General features: G+C 44.5%; 2 protein-coding genes across 3 annotated transcripts in view; one reads left to right on the top strand and one right to left on the bottom strand.

Annotated features, from left to right (window-relative positions):
* The window catches only part of InR (Insulin-like receptor), a 35,557-nt gene extending 18,971 nt beyond the window's left edge, over positions 1 to 16,586 (top strand). For both annotated transcript variants that reach the window (XM_033377196.1, XM_002137806.4), the window contains 11 exons: positions 5,747 to 7,315; positions 8,143 to 8,721; positions 8,782 to 8,954; positions 9,014 to 9,293; positions 9,477 to 9,836; positions 9,902 to 10,133; positions 10,202 to 10,409; positions 10,488 to 10,605; positions 10,679 to 11,365; positions 11,431 to 11,738; positions 11,793 to 16,586. In XM_033377196.1, the coding sequence (XP_033233087.1) occupies positions 6,052 to 7,315; positions 8,143 to 8,721; positions 8,782 to 8,954; positions 9,014 to 9,293; positions 9,477 to 9,836; positions 9,902 to 10,133; positions 10,202 to 10,409; positions 10,488 to 10,605; positions 10,679 to 11,365; positions 11,431 to 11,738; positions 11,793 to 14,456 (6,873 nt within the window). In that variant the 5' untranslated portion in view covers positions 5,747 to 6,051 and the 3' untranslated portion in view covers positions 14,457 to 16,586. The remainder of the gene's footprint in view (positions 1 to 5,746; positions 7,316 to 8,142; positions 8,722 to 8,781; positions 8,955 to 9,013; positions 9,294 to 9,476; positions 9,837 to 9,901; positions 10,134 to 10,201; positions 10,410 to 10,487; positions 10,606 to 10,678; positions 11,366 to 11,430; positions 11,739 to 11,792) is intronic.
* A 1,533-nt stretch (positions 16,587 to 18,119) lies between these two features.
* LOC6897735 (acyl-CoA Delta(11) desaturase-like) lies at positions 18,120 to 19,431 on the bottom strand. The gene has a single exon (XM_002137805.4). The coding sequence runs from the start codon at positions 19,298 to 19,300 to the stop codon at positions 18,215 to 18,217; it is 1,086 nt and encodes a 361-aa protein (XP_002137841.2). The 5' UTR covers positions 19,301 to 19,431; the 3' UTR covers positions 18,120 to 18,214.
* Between the last annotated feature and the right edge of the window lie 1,316 nt (positions 19,432 to 20,747).

The raw sequence follows: 20,747 nt of genomic DNA, 5'->3' as shown, positions 1-20,747 counted from the left end.
CGAGTAGAGTCGTGGAGTGCCATTGAAATGCGTCCAATCAACGAGCAGCAGCAACGGCATTCACTAAATGAGAAATTCACTCTTAAAAAAAGAGAAATATAAAAAGAAATCAATCGGTGACTAGCCAAGCAAGTCAATTCATAAATTATAAAAAAAAAAACACTGTCCTACACTTGGATGGTCGATGGGTAATTATGGGGTTATTGTCTTTTGCATTGGGCACATCAACAAAAAGTTCTTAAAATGTAGACTCGAGTCGAGCAGCTCTCAGGCACATTTTGCGAGTATTTTGTTTTTGCATTCTCGGTCCAGAGCCTTGGCCTCCACAAACGGCGTGCAGGACGACTGTTCTGGCGCCGGTCGCCGCAGCATAAATCTCTGCAGCTTATAAATTTTTCAATAACTCCTCCCAAAGATTATTAAAAATTTAGTAATTTTTATAAATAAATTTCCCTCATGATTATCCTTCCCTCAGCGTTCTCTTTCCAACAAACTTGAGGATTGTTTCCCCTGAAATCGTACAATGAACCCCCACCATTTATTTAACGACTTCTTTCAAGTAATGCCGCGCTACCGCAGCTCCTATAAAACCACTTCGAATCGGGAACAGCGCCTGGCACGGCGCGAAGAGTCCCCACCCACCCACAGGGCACTTTTTACTCATTTTTATGGCATGAATTCATTTGAAATTAACGGCCATTATTTCAGGGCAATTGTTTGTCGTAAAAGAGGAAAAAAAAGAACGTTGACTAGATTGGGCAAATGCATAGCCAAGCCAGCCCCGGGAGTCGAGGAAATGTGCGCTTGTTCTGGTTGGCAGCCTATTTAAAGAGATTACTGAAAGTGGAGCCAAGCGACAGAAAAGTAAGAAAGAACCCCCTCACGGAATGGAGTTTTTTGGAGGGAAAAAATTACAACTTGTTTGGGAACTCAAACAGACTAAAAAGTTGTTGGAAAAAGTCTAGAACAGAATAGCCTTCATCCATTTTATTTTCATTCTATTTTCACATCAAAGTCAAGGGTCGTCTGTCTTGATCCTGCTTTTAAGCTATAGCATAGCAATCAGCTATGACTATCCTTCGTAAACACTTCATTAGTTCGCTTTCTTTATCCATTGGATCTGCAGTGGGCGGTCCACTAATAATAGTAATAATCACGCTTTGGACTATCAATGTGTCAATTCATGTACACGCAATGTATGCTGTTTTGGTCATTATCTTCTGCAGGAATTGCAGGAATCTCGAGCTCTAAGAGCGTCGTATAATTATTAAATTAAATCCTTTTCGGAATTAACAGCTACGACTATCTTTGCTATCCTTAATCGCCTAGATTCAATGAGGAAATCATTCATCATAATTCTAGCATCCCCAACTAATTTGGGGGGTCTAATATTATCAGTTGCATATACAATACATTGGCAAATATCTTTGTACGATATATATTTTGGCCCCCTTTTAGTAGCATTTAATATTTGTTATTAGCAAAAGTTTCTCTCCTCGTTCTCTCTCTTTCTGTCACCTCCTTCGCTCTCTCTCTCTCTCTTTCTCTCTGGAGCCAAGTTATTTATCTCGCGTGAGGCGGCGTCACGTTGGTTATCTGGAACTCGCACCTCGCGATACGTTTGGGCCTGCCCTGCCCTGGCCATACCTGCTGCCATTCCCGTCCTCTCCCTAAACCGCAGACCATATCAAGCAAAACAATAGAGAATCACACACACACTGACACAAAATAGAAGTCACCAACTAAAAAATGGAACTATTTAAGTGACTAGTACACTTTTTTTAGTTGGCTGGAACGGAAATCAAATTGGCAGATCTAAGTTCTGGAAATGACTGGACAGATTCTGTATGCCAGCTGTAGATACGAGTACACAGGCGCCACATGTGACCAGAGAACGTCATGATGATGGGTCGGTCGGTCCGATCTATACAGATACAGATACAGATACAGATATACATAGATACAGAGGTCCACGTCCACGTCAGGTGCTGCAATACGAAAATACGAAAACGAGTACGAGTATGGTGAAATCTGTCTGTAGTGCTTCCCCCCCAGTAGTGCTCTCCAAGTATCTCTTGAATATTTACTTAACAATAAAAGCTTTAAAATATTACTAAATATTATTCGATAGTAAAAGGCTAAAAAATGTGTGGTAAGCGTCTCATAATCATCATGATGAAGATGATGTGACAAATCAGTAGAATTGAGATATTATGAATGGGAAGTTCGAAGCCAAAACGACTTTGAGTCTCGGCGATCACCCCACTAGGGGACAAAAATGTTTAATTTATATAGATGCATATATAATCAGAAGAGCTCGCGATTGAGTTGATTTGGGTGTTTGGAAATCAGGTTTCGCCCTGGGCGTAGATACATATCATCCGCCACGCCACATCTTCCTCCCATAAAGTCTGCCACGATCTTTTGCTTATCATAATCCGATAATTTGATTGTTTTTGAGATATCAGTAGAAAAGACCGACAATATCTGGAAAATAAAAGAAACTTGAACAGTGATTGGCGTCGGATTTGGAGCATAAGAAATATTTCATGCATTCGAGGCTCTGGGGGTTTCTTTCTGTCTCTTCCACTTCTTCATTTTTCTGCCTGCCTGCCTGCCTGCCTGCCTGCCTGCCTGCTGTCTCTGTCTCTGTCGCTGGCTCTGTTACTGTTGTTTCTGTTTCTGTATTTTTTTTTGTTTTTGTTTTTCTGTTGTGTTGTTTGTCATTCTTGCTTCTTAACTGGTCTGGCAACTTTGTGTCGGATTGGAATGTTGTTGGCTTTTGGTCGGAGAGGTTGGTCGGATCGGATCTTTTGGTCTCCGGGTCTCTCCTCTGGCATTCTGTGGCCGCAGCCGCTGCCCCTGCCGCTGCGCTGCTGTTGTCGCTAATGTTGTTATTATTATTGTTATAATTATTATAATTAATATTGGTGCCATTTTTTATTATTTCTGCCGTCTGACTTGGCTGCTGCTGCTGGGGCTGTGGTTGTTGCCCATGACTCAGGGCAATGTAAAAGTACAGCGCGTGCGTAACAATCGATTTTATTTTGTAAATTTCTTGGAATTATTTGTATTTGCATTTTGAGTGTTTTCGTTTTTTAACCAACATTTGCAAGCAAGTGCTGCTTGGCAAGCAGTGAACGGAGCGATATCATTCTGATAAGCAGTTCAATGAGTGTGGGAGCACAAGCAGTTCATCATAAGCAGTTTCATTGATCATATCTACAATATTTGTTGTACAGTTTGAAGAGTAAAATGTTGCCAAGACTTCCTAGTAGTTTGCTCAATAGTTTGATTCTGGGCGAAAGAAAAAAGGAATCTTAAAATGCCTACTCTCACAGAACTCTCGATATGGTCTCAAGCAGTTCCATGGAAATTATAGCACAGCGCAGGAGAGTGTAAGCAAGCAGTGTAATTCAGAGGTAAAGGCCGCTTTCATCTAAATCCATCCATGTTTTGCCATTTTTCGTTTTGCACTTTGAAAACGAAAGAAACAACAAACAAAACAAAACTACGAAAAATAATATTAAAAAAAAGAAAACAAGCACAAATGGCATTTAAGCGTGCCAAATGCACCTTTACACTTTTAACGAGGCGCGTGCACGGTGGCGCCTGAGGCCGCGTTAAACGAAATTAAACAATAAAACGATCTGCTTGGACGTCGAGCACTTGTTATATTTTGATGTCTATGAGGAGCGAGGACAGTACAGCGGATGGTGGACGCCTTTGCTGGTACAGCTCTTCATCGTTAGCTCGGATCTCGATAATGTTTGTTGTGTATGTTGTCCGGAAGTGTTTGCATGTGTCGTCTCTCTATTAAGTTGTTGTCTTCAGACAGCATTTCCCTAATGAGATAAAACTTTCAAGAAATCTGGGTCACAATGTTTGAGAGCCCGGCCACCCATCCGCACTGCTTGCAGTTTTCGCGAGCGGAGGGCAGGTGTCATGGCGGTCTGCTTTAGTTTATTTCCATGCACTGGCAGAGGGTACGATGACTTCGGAAACTTTGGAAATTGCAATTAACTTAGGATTTCTGTGATAATATGTGTACATACTCTCTCTAATCTGCTTTGACTCCAGCAGCCAGTCCTCTCTTTCGGCCTGGCTCTTTGCTCAGTTTAAACTTTATTTTTATATTTATTTTATTTTTTTACTGTGAGGGCTTTTAGTTTTGTGTGTTATAAGCATTTAATTATTTTAGTTGAGTTTTTTCTTATGTATTTATAGCGCGACATTTGCTTTTGGTCTGTCATTTGTTCAGTGTATTATTTTTTACTGCGCAATAAAAGCAACAACAACAAGAACAACAAATAAAGCATAATAAACAAGCAGCATTAGCTGAGAGCGTGTGCGTAAGAGAGCAAGTCCAACGTGGATAGAGAGAGCAGTTCTCATGCAGCGAAAGAGAGAGAGAGAGCTTTGTATGCTCGTACATGTATGTGTGTGTGTGCGTTCTTTTTGGGCGGCAAGCTAGAAAAATGTGTGCAAAAAAACAAGAACAAAGTTGTATAAATGAGAGAGGGAGTGTGCGTATGTATGTACATACATATGTACATCTACTATGTTTTCAACTACGCAGCAGAATTTGTACTACTGCAACGGCACAATAGCAACAAAAGCAGAACCAACTACACCCAATATTGGGTGGTGGTGGTGGTAGTGGTAGTGGCTCATGCCATCTTCTACTTTTCCTTCTCCTGCCAGCCCCATTTTGCACGCAGTCGCATTCTGTTTGGGGCTGATACGCCCCGAAACAAAAGCTGAGGGCACCCTGTAAAATGTATGGCAGTAGTAACAGACGTTGATGAATTACAACGTAGTAAGCGCACACAGCCACACACTCTTGCAGGGGACTCTCTTTACTACGTTTTTACAACTCGACTGCGCTGCGCTGCTCCTTGCCGGCTTTTTCACTCTGCTTTGCCGACACACGCGTCACGCAAACAAACGTCAATGCCAGCAATAGCGGCTCCGGGAGGAAGAGAGATAGAGAGACCGCGATCGAAAGCTACAATATGCTTGCCGTTTTTATTTATTCTTATTTTTTTGTTCTCCGCATAAACTTATTTGAAGGCCAGAGTATCGAATGCTCTCAGCTGATCGAATGTGCCTCTTCACTTTTTGTTGTTGTTTTATTAAAATTTAATTTCTTGGCAAAAAGAATGAAAACTTTTCATCTGGAATCATGTGAATACAAAAGAACCATCAAATCGATTTCGCGATTCCCTAGATTTGCTTCCATTGCATACTTTTGGGCCAATTCTGGATAAACTATGTCGTAAACAAGGTAATCCTGCATGACACTTGCTAAATGAAAGCTAAAGGGAGATCACACTTATTAGGAAAAACATGGTATAAAATTAATTTAAAGAAAAGCAAAACTGATCAAAGCTGATAACTTGAATTTTAAGAAGTGAGTCGTGCATTTATAAAATGTCATACACGCTTAAGATGTAGCGACTGCATTCGACGCGACGAACTCTCGGAACACATTCGCTCGCTCACTCACACACACACAAACTTTCACAGTAGGTTCGTGCGACAGCCGGCCGGGCCGTCATGATCCCCATTACCGCACCTTACCCCCCTCCGATCCATTGACGCCGATAGCGACACGTGTGTCGAGCACTTGGCGCCCTTTTTCGCATAAAATTATTGCCATTGTTTCTCTATTTGTAAGTTTCTCTAAAAAGCAAAGCAAAAAGAATTAACAACAAAATTTCCACACTCTGTTTTCTCATTACAGTTACAGCAGTCGCGCGTCAGCGACTCTCCAACAACAGCAGATACCATTCCAGAACGTACTGGTAGACCGTAGCGCCATTTAAGACGTCATACACGCATAAAAGAAGTAGGAGACCAGAGTCTAATTACGGTCCAACCATAGGGCAAGCAGTGGGCCTGCAGAGTGCGAGAGCGGGACACAATGATTACCTAACGGGGCCGGGAGACCCAAACAAACATATTGCTAAGGGAATTAAAAAGAATACTTCAGCGCAACAATAACAAAAACAGCAGAAACAACAACAGCAACAACAACAGCAACGAAAGATGTTAAATATCCAAGAGGAGACGTCAGCAGCGACGCTGACGTCAGTGTCTGGTAGGGAGGAAAATTGGACGATGAAAAGGGAAAGAATGAAGAAAAATTGTTTGGAAAATAATGCATTATGCAATAATTATGCAATAACGACAACAAATGAGGTATTAGCTAAAACAGCAACAACAAAAACAACAACAACAACAACAACAGAAAACATCGGAGCAGCAACAGCAACCACATTAACATTATCGCCGCCCCACAAAATTTGTGTCTTGTGTCGGCAACAAATGACTGAGGAGACGTGTGGCTGCTGCTTGACGACTGCAGGAGAAGCAGCATCAGAGTCTGCGACATTGTCAAAAGCGGCAGCGGAGTCATCCGAGGAATCAAGCAGTTCCCCTGCAAGCAGTGAATTTGAATTTAAATTAGTAAAACTAAGGTTTTGGTGCGAAGATCCAATATATTCCTGCGCCTGTGGTTGCAGAACGTATTTCGAGCATAAACGTAAACTTGAATGCATCCGAAATAATGACGATGATGATGATGAATATGATGATGATTATAGAAACAACACAAAGAACAATCGACGGCTACTGCAGGAACACTTTAATATTTATAGCAATTGCCACAATATACTGAGAACGCTGCAATCGTTGCTGCTGCTCATGCAGAATAGTGCCATATTCACAAAGCGACGTCGAAGGCAGCAGCAGCAGCAGCGGGAGCAGGAGCCACAAAACCAACTAAAACAAAAATTTGTAAATTATACAAAATTCCTATTGCTGTTAGAGACAATATCAGCAGCAACCACAACAAGACTGAGTTTAAGCCGTAAAAAATACAACAAATATAATTCTATACATAATCAACAACAACAACAACAACAACTAGGGAGTAAACGTGCCACATCACAAGTTCAACGACAGCATCGTCAACGATTTCATCACAAGCACCAACATCAACATCATCATCATCGTCGTCATAATCATCATTTTTGGAGACCAAGGCTGGTCTGGATATTCGCCACTGGTCTGCTGGCCATGCATGCCACCACAGCCATGCAACTGCAACCAGATGAGCTCTACCAGGAACAACCCCAAGAACATTTGCAACAGCAGCGTCAGCAACCACAGAGCGATATATCCGAAAGAATTGAATTGCGATTACGTCGAGCGAGCAGCAGCAGCAGCAGCGGCATCGGCAGCAGCAGCGGCAGCGGCAGCAACAGTGGCAAGCCCAATGATCAAATACGATTGTCACACAACGAAAGAAGTAAGTTATAGTTTAAATGATCATTTCCACCTAAAGGTACAACGATACCACCAGAGGTCAGAGATCGCACACTGCACGATGCATAGCCACTGCAAATTAATTTGTTCCTTCTGGCTACAATCGGGACGGAGGGACAGACGAAAAGACATGGCTCTATCGACTCGGCTATTGATGCTGATCAAGAATATATATACTTTATAGCGTCCGAAACGTTTCCTTCTGGATGTTACACACATCCAATTTCACACTCTTTTTGAGTATTGGGCATACAAACAAAATAAAAATAAATTAATACAAACATATAAAAGTAAAAAATAGAAAATAAAAAACTTTATTATCAATAAAAAAGATAATAATAATATGGGCACTTCCATGATGTGCCAACAGGGCAATCGTTAGCATTTCAAGTGTTAAAAAGGTTAAAATAAGACGGATTTTCAAAATCCATTATTAAGTAGCTCTTGATTAGACCTACAATCGGCTCTAAGGTCGATTTTGGCCAACTATTCGTTTCCGAGATGTTTGCAAAAACCAAGGCAGTCGCACGAGACATAAATAAAAGTGGTTTTCGCGGCGATCAATTCAAACAATACATTTTAAAAGAAGCATGCATAATATTTCGTTCGAATTGAGTTGACTACTCGGCTTTGTCTGTTCGTCAATGTCTTGGGCAGATGAGTCGGTCCCAGAATCCAACAACAGCGCAAAAGACACGCACCAAAGACTTACTTTTCGGTCGAAACATTCCAACAACAAATCACAATCAATCCGAGAATTAAATACTAGAAAAAACCTCCTCTAAATGCGTATTTTTCTCATTTCTTCAGCCTGCAAATCAATGGACATACGAAATACCGCGAGGGAGTTCAGTCAGCTCTCGAACTGCACCATCATTGAGGGCTTCCTGCTGATCACCCTGATCAACGATGCCGACCATCTGAACGAGTCGTATCCGCAGCTGACGGAGGTCACCGAATACGTGCTCGTGTATCGGGTGAACAATCTGGTGTCGCTGTCGAAGGTGTTCCCCAATCTGAGCGTGATACGCGGCAACATACTGTTCGATGGGTACGCCCTGGTGGTCTACTCAAATCGTGATCTGCAGGACCTGGGGCTGTCCAAGCTGCGGGCCATCGCCAATGGGGGGGTGCGGATCGAGAAGAATCCGTCACTGTGCTTTGTGCACACTGTCAATTGGCTGCACATCATGGCCGAGAATGCCACCAAGTCGGAGGTGGTGCTGCAAACCAACCGCAATGAGGCCACCTGCCCCAAGTGCCCGGGCGAGATCAAGGGCGGAGACGTCCAGGAGATGAATGGAGCCAACGGCGGCGAACCAAGCGTCAGCTGCAAGGAGTATCCGGATCACAAGCGCTACTGCTGGGACACCAAGTCCTGCCAGACGAGTAAGTGGCTAACAAATCCTTGAGGTTTGAGCAATCCCTGAAGATTTCATTCCCTTCCAGTATGCCCCAAGGAGTGCCGCAATAACTGCATCGACGAGCACACCTGCTGCAACAAGGCCTGTCTGGGTGGCTGCATCAGGGACAACAATGGCCACAATGACTGCATCAGCTGTCGCTATCTGTCGATCCACAACACCACGTGTGTGGACACCTGTCCGGAGGGGTTCTATCGGGTAAGTTTTTCGTGTTCCAGAAAGGGCTTCCGATCCTAATTGAAACGATCTTTCGACAGTACGACAGACGCTGCATCACGGCCGAAATGTGCGAACAGATTGGCACGAAGTACGAGACCAAGGAGATGCCTTTGGCCCATTACAATGGACAGTGCACCACACGTTGCCCCAAGGGCTATCAAATGGAGAACAGCACCTGCGTCAAGTGTCAGGGCCAGTGCGAGAAGACCTGCGAGGGCGAGCTGATTGATAGTCTGGTGCGGGCGAGGGATTTTCATGGCTGCACCAAAATCGGACCCAACAACGGCCTCACAATCAGCATCAAACGGGAGGGAAGATGTAAGTTTAGGCAAAGATCTGCAGTTACCAAGATGTTGCATGAAGCACCAAAAAGCGTTTCTATGGTGGGGTTTTTCGTGATTCCCCGGTGTTCTTGTCTTGGTATTCTATAGTCTTTGGTTTAAGTCTGCCTCTGAGTGTCTCCCGGCTACTGATTGATTGATCGATTTTGTACATTTACAGCACACATTATGGAGGCTCTGGAGTTTGGACTGGCATCGGTGCATACGATAGAGACCTATCTGAAGGTGCATCTCACCTATGGCCTCACTTCATTGCGATTCTTCAAGGCCCTGCGGGAGATACGCGGCGCCCCAATGCTGGAGAATTTGTACGCCCTGTATGTGCTGGAGAATAACGATCTGGAGGAGATCTGGGCGCCCAATCAGACGGTGTATATACGGAATGGTGGGGTGTTCTTTCACTTCAATCGAAAGCTGTGCGTGTCGACGATCAACGAACTGAGGCCCATGATGGCCTCCAAGCCGGAGTCGTTCAACAAGAGCGAAGTGGCCACCGATTCGAACGGCAATCGAGGATCATGTGAGTGGAGAATGGAGCTGGAGGGTGGACAAAAACAAAAACATAAATTTACCCTCTTTTGACAGGTGGCACCGCAAAGATACTGGTTACGGTAGAGGGCACCCGGCCCCGAACGGCCTTTGTGAAGGTCGATCCGAAATCCGTAATCCTAGGCGATCCAGTGGGCTCGAACAAGACGATAAGCAACACATCGATATTTTTCAAGGATCCGCGAGCCTTTATTGGCTTTCAGTTCTATCACATGATCGATCCCTATGGCAATGCCACAAAGAGCAGCTACCAGCCATGCGATGACAGGTGCGGATACTTATTTTCTTTCAGAGAGATTCCCTGTTTGACTCGTTCCTTTGACTCTTTTTGTGCAGATGGACCGTCAGCGATCCCATCAAGGTGTTTGGCCACATCTTCTCTGATCTGATACCCTACACGCAGTATGCTTTCTATGTTCGAACCATGGCCATCTCCTCGGAGTCGACCAACGGCCAGAGCGATGTCATGTATTTTCGTACAATGCCTGCCCAGCCTTCGATGGTGCCGGCCATCACGGCCACCTCGGTTTCCAGTTCGGAAATTGTGAGTATGATGGGGGGGGCGGACTGGGGATGTGGTCTTACTTCCACTAACTCCTTTCCATGTGCCATTCGCTTGCAGCAAGTCAACTGGAATCCCCCACGGTATCCGTACAGCAAGCTAACGCGTTATTTTGTGAAAGCAGAGCTCACCATACGGACGGCCAAGGATACCCCACAACGGAACTACTGCGTGGATCGTGAGTGAAGATTTTATTGCCAAAAAATATATATGTATTTTCTAAGCCACTTCCCATTCCATTCCATTCACAGCCATTGCCAAGGCCGTTGACAATGAGGTGATTGTGGCCCCAACGCCGGCAGAGAAATCCCCGCCGGACCCATTAACACGCGAGGGGGATTGCAAATGCGAGGAGGGTAGCAGAAAGACCACCGACCGTGACCAGGACGATCGCAGGATACACGCACAGATGGAGTTTGAGAACGCATTGCAGAACTTTATCTACGTGCCATCGCCCAAGAAGGCCCAGGGAAAGGTCGGTGCAGGTGCAGGAGCAGGTGCAGCTGCAGGAGCAGTCGTGGGCTTGCTGCCCTCCGCTCTGGGTGGCGGCAACAGCATTGACGATGGAAGTGGTCCCGGTAATGCCATCCGACGGCGACGGGACATTGACTTTGAGTCTGCGTTCGATTTGCTGGGCGGGAGCTTCCTGTCGCGCCATGTTCGTGCCCTCAAGGACGAGCCCCTGAACATATCCACACCGACTATTGTGGATCCCGAGGCCTGGGTCAACGAGACGAGGATGTCGGCCAGCGGTGACTATTACGAGGTACTCGGCGCCCAGGTGTGGGCCAACACGACTACCTTTTCGTTCAAGAGGCTGAGGCATTTCACCCTCTACACGATCTTTGTGGTGGCCTGTCGCGAGAAAGCGGGTCCCAACGACAAGGAGTCCATTTGCAGTTCTATGAATCCCATTTACAAGCTGACCAACAGGAAGGGTAAGACACGCTGTTCGATTGCCTCTCCTCTCAGCCCTAATTCCTCTCTGTACTCTCTCTTCTAGACGATGCCGACATGGCCCGCGATCTGACTGTGACCCGGGAGAACGCGAATAACACGCAATCCTCTGTGCGGCTGCGTTGGCTGCCGCCCAGCGATCCCAATGGCGATATTGTGGCCTATGAACTGGCCTACCGCCTGCAGAAGCCCGACCAGGTGGAGGAGAAGAAGTGCATCCTAGTGGCGGACTTCCTCAATCTCACCGATGGCTATCCCCTGCACTTGAACGAGGGCAACTATAGCTTTCGGGTGCGTGCCAACTCCTTGGCAGGGCAGGGCATATACTCGGACTTTGTCTACATGAATGTTCAGGTGAGTTTTTCGTTAATTATTGCAAGAGTTCCCATCTAAACGCATTGATTTCAGCCCCGACTGAGCTTGGAGAAGTACTTTATCTGGTTCTCGGGCATCGTCTGTGTCCTGGTGATTGTCTGCCTGATGGTCTATGTGCGGCATCTGCGCAAGAAGGGCCGTCCCAACGACCTGCACATGAACACGGACGTGAATCCGTTCTATGCGAGCATGCAGTACATACCGGACGACTGGGAGGTGCTGCGCGAGAACATCATCCAGCTAGACGCGCTCGGACAGGGCTCCTTTGGCATGGTGTACCAGGGAATACTGAAATCGCTGCAGGGTGGCGGCGATAAGGAGTGCGCCATCAAGACTGTCAACGAGAATGCCACCGACAGGGAGAGGACTAATTTCCTCAGCGAGGCCAGTGTGATGAAGGAGTTTGACACGTTCCATGTGGTCCGACTGCTGGGCGTCTGCTCGCGTGGACAGCCCGCCCTGGTTGTCATGGAGCTAATGAAGAAGGGCGATCTGAAGTCTTATCTGCGCGCTCATCGGCCCGAGGAGCGGGACGAAGCAATGCAGGCGTATCTGAACCGCATCGGCGTCACTGGGAATGTTCATCCGCCCACGTATGCCCGCATCTATCAGATGGCCATCGAGATAGCCGACGGCATGGCCTACCTGGCGGCCAAGAAGTTTGTCCATCGCGATCTGGCGGCCCGTAACTGCATGGTAGCCGAGGATCTGACGGTGAAGATCGGAGACTTTGGCATGACGCGCGACGTTTACGAGACCGACTACTACCGCAAGGGCACCAAGGGCCTGCTGCCCGTACGCTGGATGCCGCCGGAGAGTCTGCGCGATGGCGTCTATTCCAGTTCAAGCGATGTCTTCAGCTTCGGTGTGGTGCTCTGGGAGATGGCCACGCTGGCGGCACAGCCCTATCAGGGCCTGTCCAATGAACAAGTGCTGCGATACGTCATCGATGGTGGCATCATGGAGCGGCCAGAGAACTGCCCCGATGTGTTGCACAAGCTGATGCATCGCTGCTGGCACCATCGACCGTCCGCGAGGCCCAGTTTCCTGGACATTATCGCGTATTTGGAGCAGCATTGTCAAGATTCGGAGTTTAAGACCGTGTCGTTCTATCACTCGGACGCCGGACTGGTGCATCGCGAAAAGGAGCGCAAGGAAAGAAGTCAAAATGATGCCTTCGCGGCAGTGCCGCTGGACCAGGACCAGGAGGATGCCACCACGCCGCTAAGGGTGGGCGATTATCAGGGCTACAAGTCCAACATGGACCACAACTCATCCCTCGACCAGCCCGCAGAGAGTCCCATTGCTTTGGTGGACGACCATGCCACCCACTCGCCCTTCAGTCTGCAGTCTGGATTCATTGTAAGCAGCACGCCCGATGCCCAGTCGACGATGCCCACGGCGGGGGCCTCGCATGGCGACGATGCGGCCGCCTATGTCCAACCGGATGCCGAGGCTTTGGCCGCCGATCGGGGGTACGAGATCTACGATCCGAGTCCGAACTTTGCGGAGCTGCCGACGAGCCGGAGCGGCAGCACCGGTGGTGGCGGCGGAGGCGGGAAGCTGAGCGGGGAGCAGCATTTGCTTCCGCGAAAGTCCCGCCAGCCTGTCATTATGAGCAGCTCGATGCCCGACGATGTGATTGGGATTGGAGGAGGCGGTTCCTCCCTGCAGCCTTCGACGGCTTCGGCGGCCAGCTCCAATGCCAGCTCCCATACGGGCACAAGCGGCGGCGGTGGCGGCCGCTATCCCAGCCTCAAACGGGTCGTTGCCGACACGCTACGGAACAGGGCCAACATCTTCAATCGGCATCTGTTTAACCACAAGCGGAGCGGCAGCAATGCAAGCTACAAGAGCAGCGCCTCGAATGCACCCAGCACCAGCAGCAACTCGAACCTCACCAGCCATCCGGTGGCCATGGGCAATCTGGGTACCATCGAGAGTGGCGGCAGTGGCTCTGCGGGCAGCTACACGGGCACACCCCGCTTCTACACGCCCACGGCCACGCCCAGCGGAGGGGCATCGACTATTATCAGCGATAATCCCAACTACAGGCAACTGGACGAGTCCATAACGAGTGGAGGGACGACCAGGTCGCCTGGGAACTCGTGGAGCCAGCGAACGGATAGCGAACAAGCCACGATACTCACTACGAGCAGTCCGAATCCCAACTACGAGATGATGCATCCCACAACGGGTGCGGGACAGGGACAGGGGCAGGGACAGAGTCAGAGGAATTCCAACGCCAATGCAGGGGCAAACGAAAATCCCAACTATGTGCTGATGAGCGAGCCAGAGCTGGTCATAAGCAGCAATCCAAGCTATGCTTTCATGCATGCCCCACAGTCCCGTCTGAGCAGCTCCGATGACGACAACGACCTGGAGGAGGACGACGATGACGACGACGACGAGGACCTGGATGATGAGCACGTGGAGCACATCAAAATGGAGCGCATGCCCCTGAGCAGACCCAGACAGCGGGCGGTCAGCAAACCGCAACCTCAGCGCAGTCGAAGTGTCAGCCAGACGCGAAAGTCTCCCACGGCAGCGGCGAACTCTGGAGCGGCGGCAGCAGCAGCAGCAGCTGCTGCAGCGGCCAGCAATGTTTCGAACTTGCTGAAGGAGAACTGGCTGCGGGAGGGCAGCAGTTCGACGCGACCACCGCCACCCAATGGATTTATTGGACGTGAAGCGTAGACGGGACAAGACGAGAGTGTAAATAGAGTGGAAATGGATGTCCAAGGGAAATGTAAATTCGCTTCGATTAACAATTAGGATTAGGACCCCCCCCACATCTATGTATAAACTGTAATCATTTTCGGATTAAGCCTATTTATGTTAACGTATTCGTTTAGTATTTACACACGACAGTTTTTGTTTGTTTAAATCAATGAACTAGAGCCGTTAACACAATACAAAACAAACAGAAAAACAGACAGAAAGCGAAAGCGAAGCAAAAACAACAAGTCCTACATGCAAATAACAAAAGTACAAAAGCCAACAACCAACCAACCTAAGTACCGATTAAATAGACATACAAATTCTACCAATTACCAATTATAAATTATTGAATTATGAACCATTACCTACTACTTCTACTTATACGTTATGTATATTCATAATTATCATGATAATTTTTAGTACCTACCAAAACGCGTTCAATGGAAAATGCAAATAGCAAAGAAAAATAATGGAAAATGTACAACAAGCAGAACAAGAGAAAACCGAAACAGAAACTACACAAGAAACAAGCAATACAAAATACAGAACTACTGTCTTCACTGAGTTTAGCTAGAGCTAGTTATAATTGTACCCCCCATCCCCCGCTCCACCCTCCACCAGAGAGATCCAACGGATATATATACACCATATACATACATAGAGATATGTAGCACACACCCACACACACTATATCTAAATGTACTCAACTAATTTTACTGCATGCAAGCAATTGTTTTTAGTGCGTTTATTTTAGAATTGAATGCTTGGATTTTAATTTATATTTCTATTTATACTGATTACTTCTTTTTTTTGTTTTACCAAGTGTTGCTTGATTGTTTCTTATATTTCTCTGATTCTTCTCCCTTTTTACATTTCATAATTGTAATATTTATTGTCGTTTGTACATAGAATTTTGTAAATTTTGAATGGAGCGAGCGAGGAGTACCATCCAATCTATTTGGATGGCGGATGTGTATGTGCAACCATCAAGCGAGCGGCCGAGGCGCAAAAACTTTTGTTCAATTACATTTCTTTTCTAAATTAATTTCTGTTGAAGCCAAGCTTCGGAGATGGCGAAGAGGAGAATAAGGAAAACCACGTAACGTAATGTCAAAAAAAAAACTGAGAGCTTAAGTAACTGATGCATCATATACATATATGTATACTAAATAAGTATAAAATAATTGTATACAATCTGCTGGTCGTTTTTAATGCTGTCTGTATACTACGCGAAAAGTAGAAGCAAAAGCAAAGCATTTTATGTACTAGCTGTAGATGAGAAAAGCAAAGCAAAACACACACATCCATAGACTCACATCCGTACAACAAGAACATCTTTCACTAGAAGACCCTAGATAATATTATCTGCCATACGCCATAAACTCAAATATGAACAAGAAACCGGACGGATTTTGTTTTTTCTTAAAACTTAATTTTACAATAGACAAATTATATATACACACAAACACACACCCACACATATATATTTACATATATATGGGGCCCTATTTATGAACTGAACGTGATATGTTTTGCTGAGTGTACTATCCTGACAGTTCTATGAATTCTAGCAAAAGAAAACCCAATCAACCCAACAACCACATTTCATTACGAGAACCTCACACAGAACATTCTCTTTTAAAACCAGAAATCAGAAACCAGAACCAGAACAGCAACGTTAAACAACTGCAACAAATGGAATTTTTAAATGAAAAAACAACAACAACAACAACAAAAGTATTCGATATTTGCCTTCGCTCTTTATATTATTATATTTAACTATACACGCAAAAATTTATATTTAATAACTAAAAGAAAAAAAGAAGAAGCAAAAGCAAAAGCAAAGCAACGTAAAACAAAAGCAGAGATCGCATGTGCAACGTTTATTCTGCTTTTCTGTGTCTTTTTCTTTTTTAATAGATGCAAGGCGGAAACAAGGAAACACACTAAATATTTAAATGAATTATACAAATTGCTTCTGCGCAGAAGAAACCACATGAACTAATATTAAAACAAAAAGGAAAACACTAGTGCTAATTATATAAACAAAACTGGGAAGCAAGCGATATTTACACTGAAAAATGAAGTAAAAAACTATTAAAAAAACAAAAAAATTAAAAATAAAAACAAAACGAAACGAAACAATTAAATTAATTAAAATATGTAATATGTTAAATACATAATGAAACAATAGATATTCTACACATGCACACCGACACAGCCACGCCACACATTTACACAGACACATACATACACAAACACACATACACACACACACACACTAAAAAGACTGAAAGATATAGTTCCTTTTGTTTTTATGTACATAAAATGAGAGAAAAAAAAAGAAAGAAAGAGAAATTCTAACGAAAATTGTAAACTTAAAGCGAGATCGATAGAGCGAGAGAAACGTAAAAACAATTAATGGAATTATACATTAAACAAATAAAATTAAATACAAATTATATAAACAACAAAGCAGCAAAAGCATTATGTAACATGTATATTTAGTAGTTGAATTAACTAAATTTTGAATGTAACATACAACGTTAGAGTGGAAATGTGAGCGCAGTCGCGACAACGCCAAATATGAACCTCTTATATAGCGATATACTCGTATATTCAGGATAGTTTGGCCCCAATGTCGCCGCCGCCCCCGCCCCGCCCTTCCTTGCCCCTCGCTGCTTTAGTGTATATACCCACACATACAAGCATACATACATATATATATATATGTATATGAAAACTACCATTTAAACCAATTATTATAAACTAAATAATACACATAAAGATTGTAAAACATAAAAGGAGAAAAAAAAAACAAAAAGCTTCAATATTTTTATTATTTCTAATTAGAGCTAATTGTAAAAATAAAGCTAAGTTAATTGTTTCCTGTTTGTATAAGCAACAACAAATAATTAAATAAAAACCAATACAAATAAACAGCAATTGCTATATTATTTAACAGCCATATGCATACACGACATATTATATGTTCGTGCGTACTATTAAATATATTTATTAGCTTCTGTAGGGAATAGATTGGGAGCTCATTTTCAGGATTCCTACAAACAACTTTCGCCTGAGATTTGGTTTATGATATATCCGTTACTCAATCGGTATGTTATGGTCCTTACCAGTTAAGGCTACTTCTAGAGTAGCACAGGGCAGACATCTGGGCCCCTTAGTAAATTAGGGCTTGGGCGTACTTGGGTTTATAAAGAGTTGGTCAAAGGAATTTGATGACCCGCACATGTATAGCAAAGACTAGTTTGCCCTATTTTGGAATACGGCTTCTGTGAATGGTGCCCTCAGTATACAATTTCGAAGACAAGAGAAAAGAAGAAAGCAAAAACGCAAAATCTAGTGTCTAACCTGTATGAGATCGGATCATTATTATAGCCAGAAGGAACAAATGAAATTACAATGGCTTTGTCTTTCTCTCTCTCACACACTCTCTTCCTCGTCCAGTGTGCCGCGGCGCTTGCTGCGGCTCAAAAAGTAACTTTTGGACCATCCAAGATCGAACATTATGGACAGATAATATATGCGTATAAGGACATGAGAATCCGGACAGACGGATGGCTAATCGTGGAATAGAAATTCTCTACGAGTATTGTATTATAACTTCTAATGGATTTTGTATTGGCTCATTTTTGTTTAATCTTTGTGGCATTTCAAATAAAAATATATAGTAAATTTCACAACATATGTTAATATCGTAAAAATAGTGCAGTTTACTTCACTTTCTTCTTATAGGTAATGGTCGTGCTATCAATATCTTCCTGTGGATGTTCCTTGTCGCCCCAGCCCCAGACAGGATGGGTGCCATCGCCAGTTCGCAGGACGCGCTTCCGCACCATGTCCATGGAGACGCTCTTTAGATCGTATGCCCAACCCAGCCGGGCAAACATCCTGATTAAAATGGTGGGCAGGTCTTGCGAATAGTGTCCCATCTCGGCGCCCTTGTAGTCCCACGGGAAGACGTGGTGGTAGTTGTGGTACCCCTCGCCGTATCGCAGCCAGATAAGGAAGACCAGGCTGGTGGGGCTGATGGACCGGTCGTAGGGGCGTTTGCCGTGCATGTGGCCAGAGCTATTGAGCAGCCAGACGACGTTGAGCATCAGACACCAGCGCGTGAGCGCCGGCACATGCCAAGCAACGCTGAGAGACTCGCCCCAGAAGTATACGGGCACCAGCGTGGGGAGGATGAAGCAGAGGATGGGCATCAGGATCAGGTAGTACTTCTTCTGGAACATCACTAGAGGGTCCCGCTGCAGATCGGACAGATCGATCAACTTGCCCTTCGCCGTCACGTCGGGGTGTTTCTTGCAGCACAGCCAGCCGATGTGTGCGAACCACCAGCCTCGCTTCGAGTTGTACGGATCGGCATCCGTATCCGTGCATTTGTGGTGTAGCCGATGGTCGCGAGCCCAGTAATACACGGCGTCCTGGAAGGCCAAGGTGTTGAAGAACAGTAAGATCAGACGCACCGCCACGTTTGCCTTATAAGTGCGATGCGCCCACAGCCGATGAGCACCGGCCGTAATCCCCAGGGAAGCTAAACTAAAAAGAATCACGGCAAACACGTCCGTTTGCCACTTCGTGGTTGTGAGCATAAGCCAGATCCCGTACAGAGAGGCCGTATGCACATAGATAAACAGAATTATGTTGATCCACACCAGCTCCAACTTCCGCCCGTCTGTCGTCTTCAGAGTGCTTAAGTCACTGGCGGTACCTTTTGGCCCCGCATCCGTTTCGCAGAGCACGTCCGTGGTGTCGGGACTAGGTCCTAATTCGATCACATCGCTGTTTGGCGGCATGTTTAGACAGCGCGGTACGTCTGTTTCCCCCGACGACTCAAACTTGAATTGTGGGCTTGTAGCACACTCCCTCTTATACTCATTCTATTAAAATATTCGTCATTCGATTTGCATTTCGATTGAATCGATTTTATACAAATTTTGGGGGGAAGTAGTATGGACAGTTTTTTAAAAAAGTCAACATATGTATGTACAGTGAGGAGCACATTTGGATACACTTATCATTTTCAACGCTTGTAAAATCATTAAAAATGAATCAATCATGGATTTTTTATTGCATAGGTTCTTTAATTTAACGAAAAAGGAAAAAAGACAATAATTTAAATTCTAAGAAATCGGTTTCCTAAGGAAATTTTTCTTTTTTCCTAAAAGTCGATGTATTTTTTTTTTTTTAATAATTTTTTTAAAATATTTTTTCAAAGGTTATTAGCTTTAATCACATTCTGAATGTTTAGTATCGACTCTCGACTAAATTTAGTAGGTGCTTGCAAGGAATCATGCGCCACTCCGACTTCACGCGCTCCCAAAACTCATCCAATCCCTTTGGTGCAGACTCGAGCGTTTCCAATGTTTTTTAAGCAGAACACATCGATTTTTAATGGATTTTAGATCTGGGCCATTAAGCAGGTCACTAATGGATTAAGTCCTTATTCTTAAGGAATCCGATCTCTTTGAATTTGTTGGTATTTTTTCCTTCACATTAAATTAAAGAATATATGAAAGAAAGCACAAGGATTGATTAATTTTTACAGATTTTACAGGCGTTTAAACTGAAAAGTGATGAACGTGTTAAAAAACAATTTCAAAACACTAAAAGAGATCATTTATTGTGTAAATATTCGTAAGCAAACTATATTAATCCTCTTTTAAAATAAATTAACTGCTTTAGAATATTTTGTTCCGTTTTGCAGATATTACCATATTACAAGATTACGCCAATTCGACTTATATTTCGATTACGTTCGCGGCCACACGATTATTATAAAACTTAAAATTGGATGAACCCCATCTTTTGTAAAAATAAAGCTAACAAAACCAGGGGAAAATGTTTGTTTTCTATCTTTTTTTTTTGTGCATCAACAGCGGACGAACGTATGTATGTACGTTAGCTACCCGCGGAAATGGCCATATGCAATAGAAGCTCAATAGAAGATCATTGGCAGAAAACTGCGGATGACAGCAGAATTATAAGAGCTGAGCAGTTTCTGTATATCTGATATATTTTTAACAACATCTGAATATCCCTTCGGAATTTTAAATTCAATTAACATTCAAGAGTGAGAATAACGTGTAAGTTTAATTTCAGCCTTTTGGTTGAAAAATAAGAGTATGCCATAATTATTTGGAAAGGATTAAGTCTCTTGAGTTGCCTGGAGGGAGAGGATCGTGTGACCCATCAAGAGTGGTAGGTACTGGTGACCAAGGATCATAGTTGACGATATCAGAT

This window comes from Drosophila pseudoobscura, chromosome 2, assembly GCF_009870125.1.
Source record: "Drosophila pseudoobscura strain MV-25-SWS-2005 chromosome 2, UCI_Dpse_MV25, whole genome shotgun sequence".
In the NCBI taxonomy this organism is placed as follows: domain Eukaryota; kingdom Metazoa; phylum Arthropoda; class Insecta; order Diptera; family Drosophilidae; genus Drosophila; species Drosophila pseudoobscura.
This window is presented reverse-complemented; position numbering and strand designations above follow the sequence as displayed.